This window comes from Sander vitreus, chromosome 3, assembly GCF_031162955.1.
Source record: "Sander vitreus isolate 19-12246 chromosome 3, sanVit1, whole genome shotgun sequence".
In the NCBI taxonomy this organism is placed as follows: Eukaryota; Metazoa; Chordata; class Actinopteri; order Perciformes; family Percidae; genus Sander; species Sander vitreus.
This window is the reverse complement of record NC_135857.1, coordinates 31863684-31890998: the sequence shown is the minus strand read 5'-3', so window position 1 is coordinate 31890998 and position 27315 is coordinate 31863684. Positions and strand designations below refer to the sequence as shown.

The window sequence follows — 27315 nt, the reverse complement described above, 5'->3', positions numbered from 1 at the left end:
TAACTTTAAAATTGACTCCACGTTGAGGAACATGAAAATGTTCTTACATGTATTTGTTAGTAGGCCCAATGGAAAAAAAAACAGAATAAAATTACTGAAAGGAGACGTTTTACTTACTTACTTAATTTTGGTTTGATGCTACTACTTTTGTACTTTTACTTAAGTAACATTTTGTTACAAATGTTCACAGATAGAAGAAGACAGATCTTAATTTGAAATTCCAAACCGGACGTTGTTGGTGCTATATTTCCAGCTGATTTGACGGCGCTCCTTGTGTGTGAGAAGTGGTTCTTTACTTTCTCAGTCCAGAGCGCTCCAGAGACATTAATACCCAGCCAGTAAGAGGTTTACCTGCCCTGAAGCTGAGGTCTGTGTCGGTGGATTGTACGACTAAACTCTAGAGATTTTATTTTCTCAAGAAAAAACAGAACGACGTTTCACTCTGGAGGTAAATATCTTTATATTTTATGTTTATTTTGAGGCGTTTGTGGTACTTTTTTGTACATGGGTTTAAACGTGGTCAGTGGTCGGTCGGTGGTCGCGGCGCATAAGCTACATACCTGTTGTTGAATAGACCTACTGTTTTCTATTATGTGACTAACAAAAAGAGGAAAAACTGACTAGTGTAACATTTTGTTTGTTAACATAATAGCCTGATCGGCTTCGCTGCGCGTGACACTCCCTTGTTTCAACGTGCGCAGTTTTTTGAGAGCAAAACCTACATGCAGCCTACACATTTTACTTCACTTTTTAGACAGACGTGATTACAATCAAATATTATCATCTGTTGAAGCTCTGAGTAATAACCTATATATGACAAATTATAGGCTATATTTGGTTCACCCATCAGTAGCAGTTTGGGCTTTAATGTAGGCTGCAATCTATTCAATTCAATTCAATTGTATTTATAGTGTCAAATCCTAATAGACGTTATCTCAGGTTATCAGTAGGTCTAGACCGCACTCTATAATTCACAGACCCAACAATTCCCCCAAGAGCAATTGCACACAGTGGCGAGGAAGAAAAACTTCTTCTCACCAAATCCAGGTTATGATTATCTCATTTCTAAGAAGATCAAGTGTTACAGAAGCAGTCAGAGCTTTTCCTGTGGGGCATTCACCAAAAGGGAAATCAGTGGTGTGTGTGTGTGTGTGTGGGGGGGGGGTATTACACAATTTAAAAACGTACCCATGCAGTTACTCAGACTACCTGCAGTGCTCCAGGAATAAACTCCACTCTGTTGCCAAAGACAGGAGGTCACCGCAGTCGGCAGGCAGCCAGAGTCCCGCTGCTCTCTGACACAGTGTAAGTGCTCCAGCTGCACACTTGGACACTATTTTTTTTATATATATAGTTTTTTAGAACAGCTCACACACACACACACACACACACACACACACCTCATAGTCAACTTAGCAACATTGGTTGTTTGTGAGGGTCAATATTAATCATTTCATCCTGGCCATCATCATCAGAAGCAGCATTCATGATTGGAAATAGATGTGCTGTATGACTTGATGCTGACTGGATTAGACTAGAAAGAGACAGATTTGGCGAGAGAGTCTTCAGGAAGACGGGTGATCTTAGAAGCTGCAGTTGCATAATGAGAGAGAGAGAGAGAGAGAGAGAGAGAGAGAGAGAGAGAGAGGTAATTTGAGTTTATTCTTAAACTCACTATCTTTTATCTCTAATTTTAGCGCTTTAGCAGTAGTGTTAGACTCACTGTGGATCAGGTTTTGTTTTGTATTGTTATACTCTCTTGGCACTCATGAAGTTAAGGGAGAGAGAGAGAGAGAGAGAGAGACAGAGAGAGAGAGAGAGAGAGATGTTATCCAAAACCTGTCCACATGTTAGTAAACCCATTTTTCCAACGCCCTGTGAATCACAGCTTCAGATGACTCAATGAGTATGCATTCTTTTGTCAGGGTTTAACATGAATATTAATTTATTCATAGTTTTACTGATAGTTAACAGTGGGGAGGTTCATACTGGAACCTCACTGTGGAAAATAACTAGACAAAATAAGCTTAATTGTTATGGTAAAAACAAACGGATTAACAAACAATCGCCTGCTGTGCGCAATTACGCTTGACGCAAGAGACTGCGGAGGACAACAACAATGAAAGGAGCCGCATGTTCGCTTCAGTAGGCCTAGCCTAAGTGTTTGTCCTAGAAGTTTACAGGGCTCACTGGTTCTCTGTCCTGTTGTAGCGGACATGGGCAGCAAATGGAGCCTGAGAGCAGAAACAGATGTCAGATCAGCCTCCTCTGTGGCTAATTGCATCAGCAGCAGCTTCCTAGTAAAAACGGTGAAGCACAGAGGAAAGAAATACCAAATAGCTGTCTGAACTACAGTATTTTCTCCTTTATGGTTATCAGTATTTTAAACTATGGTCACCTAAATGAGAAATATGTAGGATTTTATGGGGGAAGTTTTGTTTGCACCTCACTTCTTCAAAGGGCTTGATGGTTCAGACTTGGTTAAGGTTTATTAGTTTTAGATTAATGTTATAGGGTAGGGCTAAAGGAATATAGTACAGATTACAGCACAGATATGTGTGTGTTTGTGTGTGAGATAGACAGCTTAGACTTGTGGGAACCTTCATGGTTGAACTGTAGGACAAACAAACTTATGCTTCATTGATGCTGGAAAGCTTCCTGTGGGGTTATGTGTGTACGTATGTGTGTATTAGTATCTCATTTAAACAATCAATAAAAAATAATAATAATGTGATAACTATACGTAAATTGAAATTTGTATTGTCTTTGTACTTTAAAAATATATATAAAACACTATCTATAGAAACTGTGTTGATGCCATTAAGGTAACATCTCAGGATGTCAAAATGAGGTTTTGACATCCAGAAACAGATCTATGACTCAACTTTCCTTATTTGGATGAACTATTCCTTTGAAGGGCAGGTCGCCCACATCCCATCATCCCTCTGTCAAACACAGTAATTAATTAATGGGAAATATCTTCAAAATGCAACTCCGCCCTTGGTTCAGTTCTTCACTGGTATTCAGTGGTTGTTTTTTAATTAGGCTATATATTTTAAACGGACAAATGATTTTAGTCATCGGATGTCTGGATCTGGATGGAAGAGAAACAAGCCGAGCAAACGTTAGCCGGAGTATTGATGCTCATCTGGAAATTATTATCTGTTTCCTTCTGTATCTGTTGCCCACTATGAAGTCAGTTTGATGAAAAGCATCAAAAGTACCTGAAACGTAAATGTAAACTTTATGGTCGTCACTTCTGTGTTTGTCTTTCAGTTGCGATCAAACCCCATCCTCTGTTATAAACACTGCAAACACGAGTAATAATGACATCCAACTTCTCTTCCCTGATTATTTCTTTAAAGTATCGACATCTTGATAATCTGAACATCTTTCATGCAATCATTGCTGCCATGAAAAACAAGATTATCCCACTCATGAGTTTTTTGGTCTTTTTATGTAACAGTTTGGTTTTTGTCCATGCAAATTAGGCTAATACTTGATTAGTTCCACTTCCAACAAAAGCTTTGCAACGTGAACAACTGGACTGACGTTATGTCTTCATAGCAACATTTAAAGAAAACCTGGTTGTGAAAACGGGTCTCCAGGGCGGCTAACGTCATTCCGGGGCTGCACATAAAAGTCTGTTGTGCCTCCACCTAAAATGAAATAAAAAACAGTTTGGGTTGCTGACAGAGACTGATGGTACCATGAAGCGTCATTTCCATGCTTCTCATTCATTGTCTATGTTAGCAGCCGATCAATGCATTCTGGTAGTGTTGCAGTGATTTTGGATACGCGGGGTGTCAAGTTGCCCACTCCTCATTTGCATAAAGTTTAATCCACTTTGCTACTTTATGCAAATGAGGAGTAGGCAGCTCGACTTGCCGCCTCTCAAACACTACCAAAAATCTTTTAAACTGACCGTTATCTGAAACAAAATCTGAAATGAAGACAGATTCAGCACCTGCAGCTTTTTTTCTCGCATAAAATGTTTTCCGAAACATATTTCGGTGAACTATTTTCGTAAAATAAGATAAAGTTTCCGAACGAGCCGCCATGATGGTCTGTTTTAAAATCCAGGGACAGACAGCCCCACGTGAAGCATTTGTCAAATCAGGTGCAACCATCACAGTTGTCGGAAGGTGTAGCATGTTTTCTTTGTTTGTCAGTGGTCAGTAAAGAGAAACTGATAACTGCTATTGGCATGCCAACTAGTGTACAATGCTGGGAAGCGGGGTGATCCCTGCTGTCAAAAAACAACTATGTGGACACAAACCATTAGAGAGCGCACATGTGGAAGACCCAGATACTGACCAATCAGAGCAGACTGGGCTTTTTCGGGAAGGGGGCTTAAAGAGACAGGCGCTCAAACGGAGCTTTTCAGACAGAGGGTGAATACAGGTATATTCAGACAGAGAGTATGAGAAAAAGTGATAAAGTGTTTTTTGAACATTAAAGCATGTAAACATGTTTTAGTAGAAACCCAAAATGCAAGTATGAACCTGAAAATGAGCATGATATGGGACCTTTAAGTAGGATTTTCTATGCAGAACTTTTAACTTGTACTGTAACAAAGTATTTTTACACTGTGGTACTGCTAATTTTATTGAAGTAAAAGATCTTAGTGGTTGTTCCTTCCACGGCTGTTCTTTACCAAACTGGTTTTTAATCTGTGTGAAGTTCACAGTAACCTGAATGTGAACCCTGTGTGAATATTCACTAGACCATTTCAGATGCCACTGTGGTGATGATACAAATATTTTGTTCCTGTCAGTTGGAAACTCTGGTTCTGGGTGAAAAATAGGCAGTATAATTATTGAAAAAAGTGACATTTCTTCAGATTAAAAGGAATCCCAGAGACAAACATGTATGTCATAGTTTTACGGTTTGTTATTAACACCAGAGTCCACACATTCCTCAGTGCATCGTAAACATAACGTAAAAGGGCCTGTGAACCCAAAGTAGTAGGTGTGTAGGACACTCTGACCTGCACAGCATTCAGACAATTCAAGCAACATGATCTGAAAGTTAAGCATACAAATAAAAAACTGTATTCATGACTAAATAACTCTTTTGTTGTCCAAGGCGCTTTATAGAAACTTTATGCTTGATCTATGAAGTTTATTATTAATACATGTTTCAAGACAAAATGCTTCCTCAGACTACAAAAAGAAAGTGATTCCTAAATGTCTCTTTTTTTCTCATCACCTAAAGTCTAGCTATGTTTTTGTGATTGCATTCCATTCCTCGAATTTTGTGACAAGACCTCTGAACACTGAACATAAAACAGTGGACTTCTTTATCTTTAAAGAGTTAAAAACCAAAGGAATATTTCGAATAGTGATGGGATCACAAGATCACAGAGCCCTCGGGGCGAGACACGAAATGTCGTAATTCAAAGTGTTTGTCTCAGGAAAGAGACTTTAAGATGTTTCACCGATAACAGGCGGGTTGTTGCAGAGGCCAAAAGCTTTTTAAACCAACAATTTCCATGCAGTAATTTGTGTTTCCACTAACTGAGCTGAGGGGTCTTTTGGGAATGCATGACTAATTTTCTGCAGTGATGCATGGACTGACTCATAAGAGCAGCCTCAAGACCTCAAGTCACACATTTACACATAATTTGGGGCCAGAGACCCCTTTTAGCAAACACTCAAACACTCAGGATTCTCTGAGGGTTTTCCATCATATGTCCTCATTGAAGAGAAGGTTGTAAATCTCCTCCTGCCTTCATTCCTCTCTCCCCCAGCTCCTGCCTCCTCCCTTCCCCTTTGCCCCGTCTATCTCCCTTTTCGCCTTTCCTCCCTCTCTCTTCATCTCTGTCTGACACCGTTTTTTCTCTCTCGCTTCTCCACACAGATCTCCAGCGTTTTGATGTCACATTCCTGACGTTTCTGAAGAGGTCGGCCAGACAGCACACAGTGAGGCTGCCGAAGATCAAATCCTTCATCCCTTTTTTCTGAGGAGGGATCAAGACCAGAGTGCGTGTGTTATGAAGGGAAGAGGACCCAGTTTTTGCTTGAATATGGCTTTTCTGTGTGTGAGAGAAAGACACAGGGAGCTGATCTGAGGTCAAGGCCTTCCTCTTCTCCCCCCGGAGTCCCATGACAGCGTGAGGCACAACCCCCAGGGTTGCTATCGCTACGCTGACCGACTTAAATATTTGAATACTCACTGGGAGAAGCAACACAGACTGGATCTCTCAGTTGGGAGTGGAAAGAGCCAGAGGAGCTTCTTAACAAGTGAGTTTGCTTTGTAAGCTATTTGTTCACATTCAGCTTCATTTCTTCTGCTGGTTTTAATCACCATGAGAAACTGACTGCTACCCAAACATAAAGAGGTGTTACCCAGTGAGTGGACCTGAGGACACTAACCTCTCCTCTCAGATAAAAAGAGACTTCTCTTTGGATCACCTCACGTCGACCTGTCAGAAGCAAAATGCCTGCAAAGACGCCAATGTACTTAAAAACTACAACTCCCAAGAAGGGAAAGAGACTGAGGCTCCGTGATGTCCTCTCAGGTGATATGATCAGCCCCCCGCTGGGCGATGTGCGTCACAGCGCCCATGTGGGGCCCGAAGGGGAGGGCGACATGTTTGGAGACGTGGGTTTCCTGCAGGGTAAGATGAACATGCTGCCGCCCCTGAGTCGGGTGCAGGACGGGCGCTCGCACAGCGTGGAGAGACACCTGGATGACGGCTTCACCGCGAGACAGGACACACACAGCTACGCCTACAATGGTTACCACTATCAGCACACCTCCACTGGCCTCCTAAAGACCACCATCTCCATGCCTGTGTTCATCTCCCATGAACAGGCTCCACCCAAACCCCCACGCCTCCACCTGGACGACCCCTCCTCGTCTTCTCTGCCTTCCCAGCAAAACAACTTCCACCACCATCAGCAGCCTGCAGACATGAGCCACAAACAGGCCAACGGCTACAGGCACACAGACAACCACAGCCAGCTCTTTGAGAACGGCGTGGTGGGTCGTTTGGCATCAGAGCCCTGCCGTGACATCTCCCTCTCCCCAGCCATCCGCATGCTCGTCCCCTCCTCTGGCTCCTTCTCAGAGGCCTCATCTGAGGACTCCATGTCAGAAAACTGCGGGCCCCTGGACGGTCGCCGGGGCCTCAGCCTGGACTCTGATGCCGGCCTGAGCAACGAGGATCTGAGGAGTGAACGCAGTGAGTCGCCCTGCGCTGCCTTCCATCCGGCCGGTCTCACGGTCTCATCCGGGGTGTCACGGTCAGACTCTATGGCAGGCTTAAACTTGGACCTGGGCCCATCTATCATGGAGGACGTCCTGAGTATCATGGACCGCTACAAGACTGAGGACAACCGCTGTGAGCTGTGAAGAAAGATTAAAGGGTTACTTCTGTATTTTTCAACCTGGACCCTATTCTCCCATGTTTTTGTTCCTAAGTGACTGATTTGAACAACAATCTTCGAAATTGGTCCAGTATTAAGCAAGACGCAATACGCTGTTAAAGAGCAATTGCGAACCTTTAATTTACGTCCACAAAAAGTCACGTTTTGCCACAGACATGCTCAGATTATAAGTGTCTGACAACATTATGGAAAGGATCCCTACAGAGATAGACCGTTTTGTTAAAGAATAAGATATTTTTTGTTTAATTTGAAACAGCCCTGAAATCGCCATCACCAAACTCACCAGACACCATTAAAATAAACAGTAATTTTATCATCATAAAACGTACTTCATTCAGGGTCGACAGAAACAAAATAAAACAAATGAAAAGCTGTCTTGGTTCGTCTTTCCACTGTTCCAACAATCACCACTCTGGTTTGGTTGAAATAAATCCTTAATTCACCCATTTACATGTGGAAATATGCTGGCTCTATACAAGCTAAAAGTATTGATTATTTACATGGAGTCTGGTGAGTTTGGCGATAGTGATTTTGGGGCTGTTTCGGTTTAAACAAAAAGGAATTTACTCTTTAACAAAAAGCCCTATCTCTGTAGGGATCCTTTTGATAATGTAGTCAGAGCTTAGAATAATAATCTGAGCCTGTCTGCAGCAAAAACAGTTCTTTTAGTGGATGCTAACTGACGCTGAACATTAGTAATCCTGTAGGGTTACATTGCAGCCCAGTTCGTGGCTGCCGGTTACAGCGTTCTCGCTCAATACTGGACCAATTTCAAAGATTTTTCACATTAGTCACTTAAACGTGCGGTATACTAAGCGACGTGAGTATTTATACTCGTGCGTGGTGGTCGCGACACTAGTTGCAGTCTTCTCCTGAACAGAGGTGGCGCTAATGAGGAAAGGCTACCGATGTTGTTCTTTCTACGGACTAGAAGAAGAAGAAAAAGGTAAACAACGGCAGAACTGGCAGCAGCATTGACATCAATGTTTCGATTTGATTCGATGACCTACTTTGTCGGATCAAGTCTTTCATTAATCAAAAAAGAACTCATCTTAACCCAGTAACTCGTAACTCATCCATGCTTCCTGTTTCCGCTTTGTCGCGTGCCGCTGAAAAAAATAAAGACTATAGAGAATAGAGAACTTAAAATCCTGGCGCGCCAGCGAGATCTACGTCAGGTCGGCTGCGGCGACTGTAAAAAGGCCTTTAGACACCGATGCATGGGAAAATGTAGTCCAGGTTGAAAAATACCGAAATTACCATTTAATGTGATGTACAGATATTTTTTATACATAGTTTAATAAATCCTTAAAGACTTGTAAAGATATAAGGAGGACAAAGGATGGAGGAATGGAGGGTGGAGAAAATGTATTTTTCCAGAAGACAGCTGAGTATAATGGCCATTGAAAGATTTAAGAACGGTGAGAAGCGTGTGGACATTGTTGTTAATTGTTGGGACGTTGCTGCCCGACATAACAACAGCCAAGGCAACAGGCTGGTCCTTAGGAGCCTTTATCGAAGCTAAACCTTATGAACACTTAAACTGTAAGATAACAAAGTCACCTTGGTAACACAAACACATTCCCCTTTTCTTTGGACGAAACACCAGCCACAACCCACATTGTGTTGTCTATTAATCTGACCTATGCTGAGAATTTTCTGCTTGTTAATGGTTAACAAGTTGCCGACTGAGTCAGATATAAAAGTGTCAAAACGGACTCGGGAGATATGGGAGAAATCAGCAGCTGTGAGGAAAATTCAGGAGCAGCAGGACTCACGTATCCTCTGTGGAAACTACAGCTACTGATAAATAATGTCTTACAACTGCAAACTACACATTCAGTCACACTAAGCTGAACTGCAAACATAAATAGTTTTATGCTGAAGGCCATATTCTGTCCATATTTGTCTGAAATGTTTCAGAAGACTGAATATTAATATTTTATTTACTGTACTGCTTCAATGCCAGATGAATGTGAAAACCTTTGATTTTACTCTCCTTTTTGTAAAAGATGTAAGGTCAAATAGTCTCTAGTGTTACATATGGGAACAGCATCACTGACATTTCAGCGTCTTTCTTTTGATCAGAGGGGAACTGGAGAAGCTTATTCTTGTAGTTTAAATAATAAAATGCTTTACATGTAAGAAATGTGTCGCTTTGTAGGCCATTTTTTTCAATTATCGGTCTTTTTTTAAAAACACTCCTCTTCCATGTTGTCGCTCACTGTCAGCCTCCCTGACATTCACTGTCTGCATTATCACAGCAGCCTATTATTCAAATGTCATTTAAGCTGTATAAATATATCACTGTAAATGTAAGAATAAAACGTTCCTACAAAGAAAACTGAGGATGCATGGACAATTCTTCACACAAACATAAACACAGACATAATTGTTAGGGATGTAACACTCAACTCACGATTCAGGATTTTAAGTTCACGATACGATTTTTTTTTAACAGAATGAGCTGCAGACAAATGACTGAAAGATATTTATTTATTTATATAAACTGTGCAAAACAACAGATATTTCCTCTTATCCAAAGTGCAACTGAAATTGTATTTTATCTTAAATAACAAAAATTAAATAAATAATTAACAACTCAATAATAACTAAAAAAAAATCTCGCTGATTCAAACATGTGAAATCAAAAGTAGATTATGCCCAAAAGGCCAAAATTGCATTGCGGTTCATTTTTGATCTCAGTTGGTTGTAATCTTTACACATTTATGTCGATTTTTAAGGGATTTGCGATGCATCGTTACATTCCTAATAATTGTGTTTGATTATAATTGATGATTCATTTAAAATATAAGAAACTATATTTTGTTTCTTTATTTTAAAAACAGTCAGTGGCTAGTACCACTCCCTGTATAATGTAGCCTATTTGCTAAGAGCAGTTGTAGAATGTAACCAAGTTATATTACATATTAAGAACTCAAGAACTGTCAAAATTTGAGGTACTTGTACTTTACTTGAGTACTTTATACTTCTACTCCTGTTAAAATTCCCCAAGCAGAGGCCACCTGACCACAGCTGAGACCACAGGAAACGTAAATCAAACACCCCTGCGTGGGAAAGAAACGCCCCTTTTCGGTGCAATCAATCAACCCAATTAGAGGCTGTGGCTGAATCTCATTTCCCTTAAATTGCATCCACGGTTCCTCCACTCGCGTTTTAGTCTTAGTCCGTACTGAGGAAGCATGGGAGAGACGCAAGAAAATCATGCGAGGAGAGAGGAAACGAGGAAATGTGTTTTTTTTAAAGGGAAGGCTGCTCTTGTGAATCCTCGCTCATAGCTCCTCAGAGATCCCTCCTCGAGCAAGGAGATATCAAATAGAGAATTGGGCTGCTTCTCAAGTCTCTTATTTGATATCTCCTCGCTCCTCGCTTAAACCAGAAGTTGTTGTGGCCCTCCTTCGTGAAGGCTTTCTCAAAGCTCTCATTCCTGCATCGAGGAATGAGGATCTTTCAACTCCACTTAAAACTAGTTTTTGACACAGCTCCAGTGTTCAGTGCTCTCCAGTGGTCACAGTGCATAATAACATCCGTGTGTATTTTATTTTCTTGTATTTTAAAAACGTTTAAAATGTCATTTAAAATGTTTTTATCTACAATTATGTTGTAGGCTATCATTTTACATAAGCGTCTGTCTTGTTGCTATTGGAGTGTAGTTGTAGTGGAGAACAGTAAAAACTAATGATTATTAATACATTGCAGTACATTGTTTATACAGTACGTGTGCATTACATGGTGCAAGGTTTTATAAATACCTGTATTATCCCCACTGAAGAATATGGAATATACATATTGCAGATATATATTGTCACTCCGGTTATAGAACTACAATCATGTGAAAACACTTCATTAGAAAACACAGTAAGTAGCCTAGTAAATGTAAAAGGACATATAAAATATAATAAAATAATAAAATATTAGAAGCAGTAGAAAATACATGATGTATATTTGGAATACATATATATATCATACATAGAATATAATATAGAATTTAGATCTGATTGTTTGATTTTTCTCATTTTATTTTGAAATCACCGGAAATGACTAATATGCTCTAATGCTTGCAATGACGCTGATTTGATTAATTTAATATGTTGCAGTTTCTCATTGTGGCCACTAGAGGGCAGTAAGGCTCCTCAATCAATACCACAATCTGGTCACCTCTCGAATGTCGGTCTATGATGTCGATCTAGCTGCGCCCTCTGGTGGTCATAGTGTGGAACTGCAACACATTAAATTAGTAAAAATTTGCGTCAATGCAAAGATGATAGAGAACACAGCAGCATTTCCGGTGAATCCTTTCAAAATACAGTAACAAAACAAGCAATTAGAAATGTACAGAAATGGTCATGAAATTCTCATGTTAGTTATAAAATACAGGTCAGCCGCTATGACGCGCAAGGCGAGGGTCACGTCATCGACCAGGGTAGTCCATATAATCAATCGGAGCGATAAATGTTTACTGTTACAGCAAAAACAATAAAGAGCAAAAAACAACTGATAATTATCAACAATATGCAACACCTACATAAAAAGTGGGATATTTTTACCGTACATACATTTACACAAAGTATACTAAGTTGTAGTGCAGTTATGGATCAGATCATTTAAAGATGTTGAGTCCAGGGTGAGAGTGTTTGTTGTATTATTATTATGTTTATTTTTATTTGTGTACAGTCTGTGGTTCCTACATGCTACAGGCTTATCTGTTACTTTCTGGAATTTAGTTTTGCACTCTTTGCACATTAATACTGTACATTTGATCTTTTATATATATCTACTGTAAATTTGTACATTTGTTTTTAATATATATAATGTCTGTATAATATATGTTGTTTGTATATCTGGAGTTTGTAACAGTAACATGAATAATTTCCCACTGGGATTATTAAAGTATTTCTGATTCTGATTAATAATAATTATTTAAGTAATGTATTCTTCATCCTGTGGGCGGCGGTAATGCGCATGGGAGCGTTTAAACTGCCAAAAATCATAATAGAAGAAGCAGAAGAGTCTGCGTCGGCGCATCAATGCAGTGTGTTTGGTGTTTTTACAAACACTAAAGTTATAAATGACAATATCAAAGTGACATACAAAGAAGAGGAGCAGCTGCTACACGTTTTACAAAAATGAAGTGAGTGTTTCTACTAAAACAGAAAAGAAAAAAACGGTCCTTGTAGACAAATGTGGATTGTTTGTGCTAGCTTGGTCTCGCATTGCCAGAGCTAGCTAGCTTTCTCCACAGCGCTGTGGAGCGCTAGCTTGATTGCATCAAGTATTACATTAACGTTTCCTAACGTTGCAGTTCACAACATTTAGCTAAGGAAACAGTAAGCATGATATTGACACCTGCATTTTATTCAGGTCATCCTTTTAAAGTCAGCGTTTGTGTACGTAAATTAGCTGTGACTTATCGATCCAGCTTCACTTTAGCTTAGCTTGTCTAGTTGTAGATGCTATGTGCTGCATTCATTTGGTGTTGGAATAATCGGAAAGCTGACTTCCCGAGTGGGAGTTCACCTCCTTAAAGTCGTAACAGCAACTCGGAAAGTCGGCAAAAACTTTTGATACACAACTTTACGCTTTGGCAGTAACATGAGGGACAAAATTAAATGTCAGAGTAATGGCGAAACACTTCATATTAGGCTATTATAAGTATACTTATTATAGGTATTGGATGTACTTGTTTGCTCATAAGTAATTTGTAATATGATATTAGGTTGTAACCGTTAGTTGCTGCCCACATAGAGTGACCTATATTAGTTAGAAGGCGTATTTATTACACTTGTATTTATTTAACTAGCATTTACTCTGATCAGTCTAGTGGTTTTAGAGAATGTACTGAGGCAGCAACAAGTTTGCGACAGAATCAATAATTTAAAGCTTCAAAGTGGAAATAAATACTGGAAACGGCATTTGATTAAACGCTCTGAGCAATAAAGTATAACATCTTCTTTGTAGCGTCCATATTTTTTCCCCATATTACGACTTCGAGCCTCATGAACACACCGAGGTCGGAAGAACGACTATCCAAGTCGGGAAAACGACTATCCAAGTCGGGAAAACGACTATCCGAGAAGCACGTGAATGCAGCATAGCATCGTTTCGGTGCTTTTACACACAGATGATGATGAGAGGCAGACTGTCTCTGAATCTGCATCATGTGAGGAGTCAGTTACTATTGTTTTATTCCAGGCTCAACATCGAGGGTCTGCTGGTGTATTTCCCATATGACTACATCTATCCTGAGCAGTACTCCTATATGCTGGAGCTGAAGAGGACTCTGGATGCCAAGGTGGGTGGTGTTTGTGTCTCTCAGTTGATTCTACAGTAGCGCTGCTCGATTAAGGTCAATATTAGAATCATCATTATTATTTATTACGATTACTTTTTGACTTTTGGAAAGATGTTGCATTTATTGAACTTAAAACAACAGTGAAACAACTCAATAAATCAACTGTGACATTTCCCTTATAATAATAAATTATAAAAACAATAAATTGTCAAAGTTAAGATAGCATGTACACATGCTGTCCTAGCACGTACTCTAGTTCCAGTCTCTCTATCAGAGGAAATGGTGAAGTATCTGCGATTGTAGTTAAAGGATATGTTCATATTTTTTTCCCTCTGTCTTAAAAGTGCTAACATCCCCCCGAATGTATTTTTAATTAATGAACTATCCTCTCTATACTGGACTTGTTACTTTCTAAATCAAGCATGAATCTTCCAAAGTTAGTCTTTCCTACAAAATCCCCTCTTGTGTTACTGTGTTGTATCGTGTTTACTACTCCGGGGAAACAAAGAGAGGACACAGTTTACAGAGTTTGTCTCTTAGCGACTGATTAAACACGAGTCAAGGGGGAGCAGGGGGCACATCTATATATGTGCGCCTGCTCTACCAACTGAGCCAACCCGGCCACAGGACAGCTACACTTTGTGTGTGTTTGTTTGTCATCCCATGCTGTTTATGTTCAGGGTCATGGAGTCCTGGAGATGCCTTCAGGAACAGGGAAGACCATCTCTCTGCTGTCTCTCATCGTTGCCTACCAAAAGGTGGGTTTATTGTCTTATGCTCCACTGTGGTTTCCCAACGGCCAATGCCGCATGTGCACCGTATTAGGGCTGTAAGTAACAGTTATTTTCATAGTTGATTGATGAGGGAAAATAATCAACAGATGTGTTGATTATTTCCCCGATGAATCGATTAGTTGTTTGGTCTATGAAATGTTCAGTTTTTTCCAAAAACCAAAGATGACGTCCTCAGATGTCTCATTTGGTCCACAACTCAAAGATATTCAGTTTACTGTCACAGAGGAGAGAAGAAGGTATTCACAAAATATTCACATTAAAGAAGCTTGAATCAGAGATTTTGTTTTTCATAAAAAATGACTCAAACTGATTATCAAAATAGTCAGAGATTTATTTAACAGTTGACAACTAATGGACTAATCGATTCATCTTTGCAGCTCTACACCCTAATATATTCAGCTCTGTCTCTCTCTCTCTCTCTCTCTCTCTCTCTCTCTCTCTCTCTGTCTCTCTCTCTCTCTCTCAGGCCTTTCCTTTGGAAGTGACCAAGCTAATATACTGCTCCAGAACAGTTCCCGAGATCGAGAAGGTGAGTTAATGTCAAATAAACTAAATAAAGTTAAAAAGTGTAATTCAGGAGGACATAGAGGTTTAATCCTAGCAACAACTATTTATCATGTCTAACTTTCCCTACTGCTCAGAATTCACATTCTCAAAGAAGAAGAGAAGAAAGAAGAAACACATTTAAAACAGTATTGAAAAGATGCTTTAGGGAAATCTGAACTTTTGACGTTTATTTCATCTGCTTTCTGATCAGGTCGTGGAGGAGCTGAGGAAGTTGATGGAGTTTTATTCCAAGCAAACTGGAGAGAGCAACAACTTCCTGGCTCTGGCTCTTTCCTCCAGAAAAAACCTCTGCATCCACCCAGAGGTATAAACAGCTGCTGCACAGGACAAATCAGGACCTCACATACAACACGGGCAAAGCATGAACACACTAACATTTTAGAAACCGAATTAAGCTTTCTGTTCTTCTTTGTGTCTGATGTGTCTTAAGGCTTAAATAAATGCTTCGTCTGCTTCTCTCCAGGTGAGCGCTCTGCGCTTCGGTAAGGAGGTTGATGGGAAGTGCCACAGTCTGACGGCATCGTACATTCGCGCACAACGCCACAGCGACCCCGACATGCCTGTGTGTCGCTTCTATGAGGTAAGCAGTCCCCTGAATCCATCCAGTTCAGATCAGCTGGTACTTTTCAACTAAAGTGGAAGTAGCTTGAGGGAAAGTTTGTGTACAAACATTATAAATGACTGCACCCCATTACAAAATACAATATCATTACATTGATACCTCATAATATACTAAGTAAGTGTCGGAAGAGTGTAAGAGTGTACTAACACACTTAAAAATGGGGCTGGACAATTAATAAAAAATGTATCGACATCGAAATTCTGAAGCTGTTATCAACCTCTTTTTTCCCATGACGATAATTTATTTCTGTTGATAGGCCTACTTTCTCCTTAAAAACATTCTACCACGTGTGCAGTGTCCGGAATTAACACTCGCCAGTCGCCAAATGCGGGAGCGGGCCGACACGAACACTGGCGCACACACCAGACACAGCCACTACCTTCCATTTACTGATAGCTAGCGTTTAACTCAGGCTAATTAATTAGCTAGTAAGTGGCGATTTATGGCAGCCAGCCTTCCAAAAGAAAAGCACAATGAAATTAAATGTTAACCAATCATTAACCATTGACCGACAAGCAGGAAACGGAGTCTCAGTTCACCCGTCTGGGAGGCTCTGACACACTTTCCGCACTCCGTGTCCGCGGACAGCTGTAGGCTTGTACCGGTGTTGATGTTTTGTGAATTCTTGGACACATGCAGCCACTTTCCTGAAACCACTTGCAGGACTGACACAAGTCCACAGCGGCCCGCGGCGTGTATGTCCGAGCCTGTCTCCAGCGCTCCACCTGCAGGTTGTCAGCTGTGTGTCTGCCTGGTGTACTCTGGGACGGCCGATTTAACTCGCCGGTCCTCATCAATATAGTTTCATGTGTCACGTAGCTCTTTCACAAGCAGAAAAAAAAGAGAAGCTAAAACGCAACGTGCTGGTCCAAAGTTAGGACTAACAAGTTAATGTAGCTAGTTAAGAAATGGATTGCCTATAGCCTATTTACATTTTTATCATGCAAAGAGACATTTTTTTAAACTTCATACAAAAAAATAACGTGTGTGTGGTCGCAGCTATTGCCAATTTGCGCTTGTTGTACCTATACTGTAGCCTAGAGAAGGTTGACACAGTAACATAAACAATACCATGACAAATGCCACCTTAAGTACGGTTATGATGATCATTCTTGTTGACACTGTCAAATTTAATTTTTGTGGGTATAGTTTGTGAAGTTGTGTTGTCATTTTAAAATGCATAACATTATATATTTTGTCATAACGCCCAGCCCTAATCCCAACGGCTGCAGAGTCTACGACACTGTTAAATGTCGGATACAATCAGGGTTCTCGCCATTTAATCCGACCAGTTTTGATGTGATTCATCCTGCTTTGGTGTGTGTGTGTGTGTGTGTGTGTGTGTGTGTGTGTGTGTGTGTGTGTGTGTGTGTTCGTATCTGTCTGCTGCTCTGGTTACGACGCTCCCTGTCCTTCTGGTTTGTGTCTGTAGGAGTTTGATGCAGTCGGACGACAGGTGCCTCTTCCTGCTGGCATCTACAACCTCGACGACCTGAAGGACTTCGGCAGGAGGAAAGGCTGGTGTCCTTATTATCTGGCACGCTACTCTGTACGTTGCACTACAGACTTTTGCAAGCATGAAACGTGTAGCGTGGTGTGAAGGGGAAAAAAAAAAGCTTTCTTAATATTTTGGGAAACCCATTACTGGATGGATTTATAGTAGTAAAGGCAGATGGTTTTCAGTGATTGTTTTATTAATTGAAAAACTTCTATTCTGCACATTAAAGGTACTCATAGTTAGAAACCTTCCAATAAAGTATACAATGTTTCTCATCAAGATTAATTGTTTGGTGATCGCTGTTGACAGACAAATCTGAAAATAATCTGAAACAGTTACTCTTTACTGAGAAATGTAGTAATATTTAAAAATAAAATTCACAAAGGTTGGTGTTGTATCTCTTATTTTGTCCCGTTTTCTCTCTCTGTCTTTATTTTCTCTCAGATCCTACATGCAAACATTGTTGTGTACAGCTACCACTACCTGCTGGACCCCAAGATAGCTGACCTGGTGTCCAAAGAGCTGGCCAAGAAGTCTGTAGTGGTGTTTGATGAGGCTCATAATATAGGTGAGGAGATGAACGGAGTGTTGTATAAAGATATAGTGCAACCAACCAACCAAGGCAAAAACATGCAAATGAAAGCTGGGCTTTTATCCTATGGAAGTGCTTGGCCCCGGTTCTCTGAATCCTTTGGTACCTTCAAGGACACACATGAAAACAAAGTAACTTAGACACCACACTCGCATACAAGTAGGTGAGGCAGCTCACAGTCTAACAATAATGAAAACCTGATCATTTTTTTATCATCATCATCATCTTACTAGAGTTAAAGATGACTCATGGAGAAGCTCTTCACATCTTCTTGTCTTTTCATCCCAAACCTCTCTGTCTCCTCAGACAATGTGTGCATCGACTCCATGAGCGTGAACATCACCAGGCGAACACTTGACCGCTGCCATACCAATGTGGACACTCTTCAGAACACCATACAAAAGTAAGAGCAAAGGCAAAGGTCTGCAGCAAGTGGACTGACACATTGAACTCATTGAGTGCATCTCAATTCCCTTAATTCATCTATGTTTCCATTACTGGTGTCTTTTCTCCACATCTTAGTCCCCCAAGGAAACTGGCGCTGCAACGATTAGTCAACAAATCGATTAGGCGATCGATAGAAAAGTATAGTAACACTTTACTTGAAGGTATCTACATAAGAGTGACATGACACTGTCATGACACATGAACCCTAACCATAACTTGTCATGACAAGAACCGAACTTACTAAAAGAAGCGTTATGTCAAACGTTTATGACTTGTTTATAATGTTTGACACGTTCATGACTGTGTCATGTCACTCTTGTGTAGATACCTTCAAGTAAAGTGTAACCAAAAGTATTAACTATTTTGATGATCCCTTTTAATTAATTTTTCATCCAAAAAATGCAGAAGAAAGGAAAATCATTCTGATTAAAAAAATTATGAAAGTTATGATTTTCCACATTGTTAATCAGCCCTTTTGGGTAATAATCCACTGCAGTTTAATTTAAACCGTATCCTTGATAAGTAAGGAATGGTGGAATTGGGATGGGCCCGTTATTTCTGCATGTGTGCATCAACTTCCTGATGTCATCTCTGCTCCGCCTCCCCTGCTGTCTGATAGGATAAAGGAGACGGACGCCGCTAAACTGAAGATGGAGTACAGGCGATTGGTGGAGGGACTGAAGGAAGCTAATGTTGCCAGGGAAACAGACGTCTACCTTGCAAATCCAGTGTTACCAGATGAAATTCTGAAAGGTACGGCTGTCAAATCATCTTGTTATTGGTTTTATTCCTTCGAGTTTAGAGTGATGATTCAGATTAAAACACAAAACTAGGTCTCCAAAAAGTTGACATTGCTGTTTTCTGCTCCCTTTCCCTCAGAGGCGGTGCCTGGCAATATTCGCACAGCAGAGCACTTTGTTGGTTTCTTGAAACGTTTCCTGGAGTATCTGAAGTCCCGTCTGAGGGTCCAACATGTTGTACAGGAGAGCGCCCCGCAGTTCCTCAAAGACATCTTCGACAAAGTCTGCATCGACCGCAAGCCTCTCAGGTCAGTGTCGAAAAACCAAATGGAAATCTTACTTTTTACAAAATGGGACCTTAAGTCTCCACCCTTTTTTATAACCTTGACAAACTCTCCAGACAAACATAAGCTTTAGACAGCGTTGTGATCATGTAGTCACTTACTTTCTTGCTCTTTCACTTTCTCAGTCTCTTCCTCAGTTGCTTAAAGGTGCTCTAAACGATGTCGGGTGACAGCACTTCTTGTTGACGTTCGAACAAAACGAGGCAGAGCCTCATCCCGTCCCCTCTCCATCCTTTCTGTGCTTCCGCGCACTAACCCCCTAAACCCCACTACCAAATCCTTCCTTCTTGTCAGTTATTGGCTGGAACGCTGGAACACTGTTTGGTGGTGCAGGTTGGCACAGTTTGTTTTTGTTGGCGTTTGTGGAGCCTGAGCTGTCTACAGAGGCCACGTTTTTTTTTACAGTGTGTTCAGGGGACAGGCAGCTAGCAGATAGTGAGGAGATGTTTGCTGTATGTGACAAAAAATGTTGTAGCCTAAAAAAAAGCGTGACATCGCTTAGAGCACCTTTTTAATTACTTCTTCACTTTCTTGTTCCCTCATTTCCTTAGCAGCTTCCTCAGACCCTTACAGTCATGTGAACAAATTAGGACACCCATGCTAAAGTTGACTAAAAAGGAAACTTCTTTCAAATCATCTTTTGGAAATTGATCTTAATGCCTTAATTAAAAAAAAGTAGGAAAAATCCAATCTTTAAGGACACCAATTTTTTTTTTGTGAATGAATAATTTATCGTAAATAAATAAATGTTTTTCCTTTAAAATACAGGTGGCATAAGTCAGTACACCCCTATGTTAAATTCCCATAGAGGCAGGCAGATTTTTGTTTTTAAAGGCCAGTTATTTCATGGATCCAGGATACTATGCATCCTAATGAAGTTCCCTTGGCCCCCACATCATCACATACCCTTCACCATACCCCCACATCATCACATACCCTTCACCATACCCCCACATCATCACATACCCTTCACCATACCCCCACATCATCACATACCCTTCACCATACCCCCACATCATCACATACCCTTCACCATACCCCCACATCATCACATACCCTTCACCATACCCCCCACATCATCACATACCCTTCACCATACCCCCACATCATCACATCCCCTAGACCATACCCCCCACATCATCATATACCCTTCACCATACCCCCCACATCATCATATACCCTTCACCATACCTAGAGATTGGCATGGGGTACTTTCCATAAAATCATCTCTCAATGCAAATCAAACCAGCTATTAGGCTAACTGAAATAAAACCACGCCAATCTCTAGGTATGTGATGATGTGGGGGGGGGGGTGTCTATTTTAATTCCAAAGGCCAAAGGAACTTTATCAAGATCATAGTATCCTGGATCCATGAAATAACTGGCCTTTAAAAAAAAAAGTCTGCCTGCCTCTATGGGAATTTAACATAGGGGTGTACTGACTTATGCCCCCTGTATTTTAAGGAAGAACATTTATTTATTTACGATACATTATTCATTCACAAAGAAAATTGGTGTCCTTAAAGGTTTGATTTTTCTTCTTTTTTTTTTTTTAATTAAGGCATTAAGATCAATTTCCAAAAGATGATTTTTTTTTTATTCCTCTTTTTAGTCAACTTTAGCATGGGTGTCCTAATTTGTTCACATGACTGTATGTAAACCTTTTTCCTCTCCATAATCTTGTATCCATCCCTCTGTGTCTCTTCAGGTTTTGTGCAGAGCGGTTACAGTCGCTTCTACGAACTCTGGAGATTGCTGACATCGCAGACTTCTCAGCTGTTACTCTCATCTCTAACTTTGCTACCCTGGTCAGCACCTACAGCCAAGGTACTAAAACACTTCTGTACATCTTTAAGTACTGAAACCAGACACTTATCAAATATATTGGTAGACACTATAGTTGCAGTAAGATGTAGAAGTAAGATTTAGATTATTATGTTTTGTGATGTTGATGTTTTTAAGTAAAACTTTGTTTGGGCGGTTTTGAAATCCTTATTTTAACTTAATTAATCTCTCTCTCTCTCTCTGTCTCTCTCTCTGTCTGTCTGAAGGTTTCACAATAATCATTGAGCCCTTTGAAGACAGAACTCCAACCATTGCCAACCCTGTGCTGCACTTCAGGTGGGGTAGAATCAATGAGGTTTTTAAAGTTGGGAAGCATTATTGATTAATGTCTCTTTGGTGTTGTCTCTCAACGCAAGCAAATCCACTGATGATTGTAAAAAATAAAAATAGTATAGGTGTTTGTAGCATTATAAGCATTTAAAATGTGAATTAAAAAAACTTGACTTGAACATTTAACACCACCACTTAAATGTGGTTCTCAAGATGAATGGCTATTGATCAGAACCAAACTCCGTTCTTCTTAACCAGGGGATGAGATTCCAGGCCTCAAAAACCTGTTTTCACATTTTAGGACAAAAACTCTGTGCCATCTGCCGACTTCAATTTGGAGCTGTTCAACAACTGAGAACTGCCTCTGTGAGCAGCCGACCAATGTTTCAAGATATTTTAGCTACAAAGACCAAGAAGCCTCATTCTGAAGGCCAAAAAAACAACAGCAAAGCAGTTATTTTTAACACTATTTTTCACAATTATAACCTTTATTGTTATCTCCACCAACGAGGACCGGATCCAAATAACAGGGCAGATACACACATTATTTTTCACTTTTGTTAACATTGCGATTTAAGGCATTTGTGCTACATTTATGTGGTGTCGGAATAATCGTAAAAAATAGTTCCCAAATTGGAAAATTCCGGTGAATGCCCCCTCAAGTGGTAACATTAACACTGTGAGATAGGGCGTGCTTAGACTTGACTATCAGACATTTCTGTTGGATCTTAGCTCTATTTTGTTGATAACAGTTGATTACACGTTCCAGTAGATCAAACGTGAGACCATGCTGGACTAAATCTGTATGATATGAACAGTGAAACACCAGGTTATGACTGTTCTGATATTTGTTTTCTGTCTTTATATCTCTTTCAGCTGTATGGACCCGTCTATTGCCATCAAACCTGTTTTTCAAAGATTTCAGTCGGTCATCATCACCTCTGGGGTAAGTTAGTTAGTCACCAGTCTGTCTCTTTCTTCTCGGCTCAGTTTACAGTTTTCAGTCCTGTAATTAACAAGAATTAAAAAGAGCTGTCTATTTTAACCAATATCTCAGGCTATGTATGCAGAGTGGTGAACAGTTACAGCTGGAGACTTTCCATGATCAATATAATCCTTTAGTTTCATTCATGTAATGTTTGACTGAATTTCCCTGCTGTCATTTTGTAAATGTTGCTTTCATTTGTCATTGTACTTTGATGGATTGCTTTGATTAAAGTGTTAAAGTATCACACTTAGTAGCGAATTATTACCATTTTTATTCACACCGGTGGCCTGAATATTATATCTTTCCATCTATATATTTTCTGTTATACAATTCTTTGTTCCCCAAACTACTGACTGTAGACGTGCACTGATAACTGAATTCCTGCTCTCATTTTGACTCTCCTGTCCTTCTATTTAACAACTTTAGACTCTCTCGCCGCTGGACATCTATCCCCGAATCCTCGACTTCCGCCCTGTTACCATGGCATCCTTCACCATGACGCTGGCACGGACCTGCCTCTGTCCTCTGGTGTGTAACTACCCTCAGAGACACACGTTCAAAAACTCACTCACACTAACTCTGGTGGATTGCAAGAGAAATTATGGAACTAGTCGAGGACTCAAATTGACAAATCGTGTCATAAAAACTGCATTTCTGACCAAGTTCAAACCCTTTATTGCATAAAATCAACAATTCAAATTGTATTACTATAATGAATTGCATTGTTGTTTTTTTATGTTTCTTCCTCTGTTTTGTTTTTTACATAGATTGTTGGCAGGGGAAATGATCAGGTGGCCCTGAGCTCAAAGTTTGAGACCAGAGAAGACTTTGGTTAGTAGAAATGTCTCTGTCATTCTTTATTGTCCTAAAGGCAGTATCACATCATCATATCAACATAAAAATAAAATGTTTGGTGAAAAGTGCAACTAAGACATGCATATACACACAATTCTCTTTCAGAACATAATATCCACAAACGGTTCTGAAAACAAAACATATTATTTTTTGTTGAAATATAATGCCGTTAATTTTTTTTTATTTTGTTCCCAGCTGTGATTCGTAATTATGGCAACCTACTTCTAGAGATGTCTGCGATCGTTCCCGATGGCATTGTGGCATTCTTCACCAGCTACGTCTACATGGAGAATATAGTGGCGTCTTGGTATGAACAGGTCAGTGTGTTGACACACACACACACACACGCACACATACACGCACACACTTGCACACACATGCACACCTGGTAGACTGCGCTAGTTATTTTGAACATGGATCCTAATTTATCTTCTCCCTTTATAACGATAATAATCAATGAAACAGAATAGTATTTGTGTCGGCAAGCATTATTGTTCAAGTTCTTTTATTCTTAAAGCAGAATAGAGCATTATCTCTTTGTAAATAAAAGGAAGCGCAGTTTCCTTATGTGTGTTTTTGTACATGTTTGTTTGCAGGGTATCCTGGAGAATATCCAGAGAAACAAGCTGATCTTCATTGAGACTCCGGATGCTGCAGAGACGAGCATGGCCCTGGAGAAATACCAGGAGGTCAGAGAGACACCTGTCATCTCCAAGTATTTTTATTTAAAAAAAAAGTCACAAATCTCTGTAGTTTACAGCTGCCAAGGTGCTAAACGAAGGTCAAGTTGGTAAAGACGGATGACACAATGCTTGTGATTGTTCCATTTAGCTTCAGCAGTGCTGTAAAGGAATAAAAGCAAACTCATGGCGATATTTTATCTTTCTGTTGTCGTGGTGGGTTGCAGACCTTTGACCTCTTACCTTTCGCTGTCTGTCTCTTCTCTTCAGGCATGTGAGAACGGCAGAGGAGCAATCCTCCTGTCTGTGGCCAGGGGAAAGGTGTCTGAAGGAATAGATTTTGGTATGCAACAGATTTCTTTATGGTTATATACGATATAAAGATTTAGTAAACTTAAAAAGTTAGCCTTATATTGGGTGTACTAACCCAATATAAGGCTAACCCAATGTTCTGTTGTTCAACATAATAACTTTGAATCTTGTTCTGTTCAGTGCATCATTTTGGGCGGGCCGTCATCATGTTTGGAGTGCCTTATGTTTACACGCAGAGCCGCATCCTAAAGGTCAGAACTATCTATGTCTGCGTCTGAAATCAATCACTCTTATTATTAAATTCACAATTACCATCTGCCAGTTTATTTTTTGAGTGCCTGAACTGTGTGTAAAATGTCCTCCTATAACAATGAGGAAAACAAAGCTTTATGGCTTATACACTACTTTCTGCTAACGATACAACAATTTGAGAAAAGTACCGATGAACTCTCCACCTGTCAATAACCCAAAGTGATGATGATTTATAAGTGTCGGAAATCTCAATTTGCTGCTCACTACAGAACAAACTATTTAGCGTAGGGCATAGTGAACAAGGGAGTGATTTTGGACAGAGCCCATATCTTCGTTTCACCTAACCACAGGACTGGTCGGTGTTAAACCAAGTCAAGTCAATTTATTCGTAGAGCACATTTAAAACAACAAATGGTGATGAAATACACCAGTCACACTGGCAGCATACACTCATTTACTTAAACTAGATCAGCCCGATGTATCAGCCCATTTATAAGAATGAGGGTATCTCTCAGTATAACAACAATACAGTTCTACTGTACCACAAACTACACCCTCCAAAATTACCATAAAGTGGAATCTACACCTCTCTAAAACAGTTTTTAGAGGGAGGATTTTTTTGCAGGACTGTTGTAGTAAACTGCATTAGTTTTAGCTTAGTGTGTACCTAATAAACTGGCAACTGAGTGTATATTTCATTATTTTCAGGTCCTGAAAAGCTTGGAAACATTAAGTGATTCACTAGTTACAAAATATATAATATGGTTAATTGTCATGTTGATTTCATTTTATTTACATTACTGATCTCAATTTAACCTGTGATAACTTATATTAGGATTGGTTTCTTTTAGCAAAATATTCATGTTGTCAAAAGAAACAAGCACAGATGTTCTTGTGTGCGATTCCTCATTCTGACTGTTCAGTTTTACGGTCCTCTCTCTGTTCATAGCTTGACAATATTTCTCCCTCACTGACTCGGATGTTTCAGGCTCGTCTGGAGTACCTTCGGGATCAGTTTCAGATCAGAGAGAATGACTTTCTGACGTTTGATGCCATGCGTCACGCAGCCCAGTGTGTGGGCAGAGCCATCAGAGGAAAGACCGACTACGGACTCATGATCTTCGCTGACAAGGTGTGTGATGTTTCTGCCCAGTATACATTTTGTCCTATGACCCTGCTTGTCGTACATGTCTTAGCATAATTTTGCTTCACATTCACGGCTGACCTTACAACCACATTCTTCTAATTTGAAGCCTTAATGTAGCTCCACTGGAGCAGTCGGCGGTTTATTGCCCTTGAGTGAAGATCAATCAGTATGTGATGACTGCTTTTCCCATTCGCAGCGTTATGCCCGAGCAGACAAACGTGGGAAGCTTCCTCGCTGGATACAGGAACACATCAATGACGGCAGTCTGAACCTCACCGTGGACGAGGCCGTCCAGCTGTCCAAGCACTTCCTGCGGCAGATGGCTCAGCCTTTCAGACAGGTACGACTCGCGCAAGTGTAAAATCTGTGCTTCAAATTAAGCATGTAGCAGCTTCCTACTTTACCCTATTCAATTTTAAGTCACTTAGAGCTGCATGGTGAACAGCATGATCAACCAGAGGTCCTCAGCAGTGTCATTTAGCAAGACACTGAAAGTCTGTGATTACCATACTCACCTTTTTGTTCCCATACTTCTTATCTCTCTCTCTCCCCCCCCCCCCCCCCCAGGAGGACCAGTTGGGTCTGTCTCTGTTGACTCTGGAGCAGCTGGAGTCAGAGGAGATGTTGCAGAAAATCGCTAAGATCGCTCATCAGACCTGAAGGTGACATATACAGTATATGCACTGTGTACTGTCATGGCCATGATGGGGTCAGCACCCGTTAACAATGATGTGTCAAATAGCAGATGCAACTTAATGAAAAAGATTTTGTGTACTAGATGTACAGTACATGGTTTACCACATTTTTACAACAGTTTACATATGTCAGAGTTTGTTGGTCATCACTAAACAATGAAAAGTATTTGAAACACATGTTGGCTCAGCTCTGGTGGTTACAATAATGATTTCTAATTGGAGAACTGTCAGTCGGTGTGTAAGTAATTACACAGAAAAGACACAAGCCATTAGTACTTCAGGTCACACACTGAGTCTACAGAATATTGGCACCACAGCTCTCACCCACACCCTCTAAGTAGTGCTGCGTTTCTCCACTCTCTCTGTATAAGGGAAAACATCACATCAGATTTAAACATATCAAACACATTTAGTCAGATTGTAACTGATTTTGCAGTTTTATGGAGATGATCCTAACATTTTGTATACTCGGTGTATTCAGTGGTACAGATCACTCACAGGTGTACTGTGAGAGGATGTAACAGAAATAATGAATCATTTCCAAAAACACATTTATCACTTTTCAAACCAAAAATGTTTTTGAAAGTGTACTGTTTTGATTCAAACAAGACAAGCAGATATGTTAAAAATAAGTTCATCAGTGGGTCAACATGTTGCATTAACTACAGAAATGTTATTCCATCTGTGGGTGTAACATTGGTCCATATAGCGTCTGTCATACAGACTACTGTACATGAATACTGTATCTACATTTTATACTGAACGTGAATATTTGTGTATCTGTTTTTCAACCAGGAAGTTGGAATATAAATGTTTGTATTTAACACTTGACTTGTGTTTTTCTTCTTAGGAAAGTGGTTTAATCTTCATCAGAACATGTTGTCTAGGGCAAACACAGTAACTATTCAAGCAGAAAATGAAAGCCCTTAAATTAAAAAAAAATATACTTGTCAAACCCTA

At 40.1% G+C, this 27315-nt stretch overlaps 2 protein-coding genes across 2 annotated transcripts; both read left to right on the top strand.

The window, feature by feature from the left end:
* Positions 1 to 287: 287 nt before the first annotated feature.
* Positions 288 to 9738, top strand: LOC144515848 (cdc42 effector protein 3). Its single transcript, XM_078247005.1, has 2 exons — positions 288 to 448; positions 5863 to 9738. Exon 2 carries the CDS (start codon positions 6442 to 6444, stop codon positions 7357 to 7359), a length of 918 nt encoding a protein of 305 aa, XP_078103131.1. The 5' UTR covers positions 288 to 448; positions 5863 to 6441; the 3' UTR covers positions 7360 to 9738.
* A 2666-nt stretch (positions 9739 to 12404) lies between these two features.
* ercc2 (excision repair cross-complementation group 2) lies at positions 12405 to 27179 on the top strand. Its single transcript, XM_078247002.1, has 23 exons — positions 12405 to 12546; positions 13608 to 13707; positions 14388 to 14465; positions 14968 to 15030; positions 15259 to 15372; positions 15532 to 15648; positions 17123 to 17239; positions 17633 to 17756; positions 18087 to 18183; positions 18847 to 18980; positions 19107 to 19275; positions 21020 to 21138; positions 21363 to 21432; positions 22303 to 22372; positions 22841 to 22942; positions 23182 to 23245; positions 23465 to 23586; positions 23866 to 23958; positions 24220 to 24292; positions 24442 to 24512; positions 25502 to 25645; positions 25857 to 26000; positions 26228 to 27179. The coding sequence occupies exons 1-23, from the start codon at positions 12542 to 12544 to the stop codon at positions 26318 to 26320; spliced, it is 2283 nt and encodes a 760-aa protein (XP_078103128.1). The 5' UTR covers positions 12405 to 12541; the 3' UTR covers positions 26321 to 27179.
* The last annotated feature ends 136 nt before the right edge of the window (positions 27180 to 27315 follow it).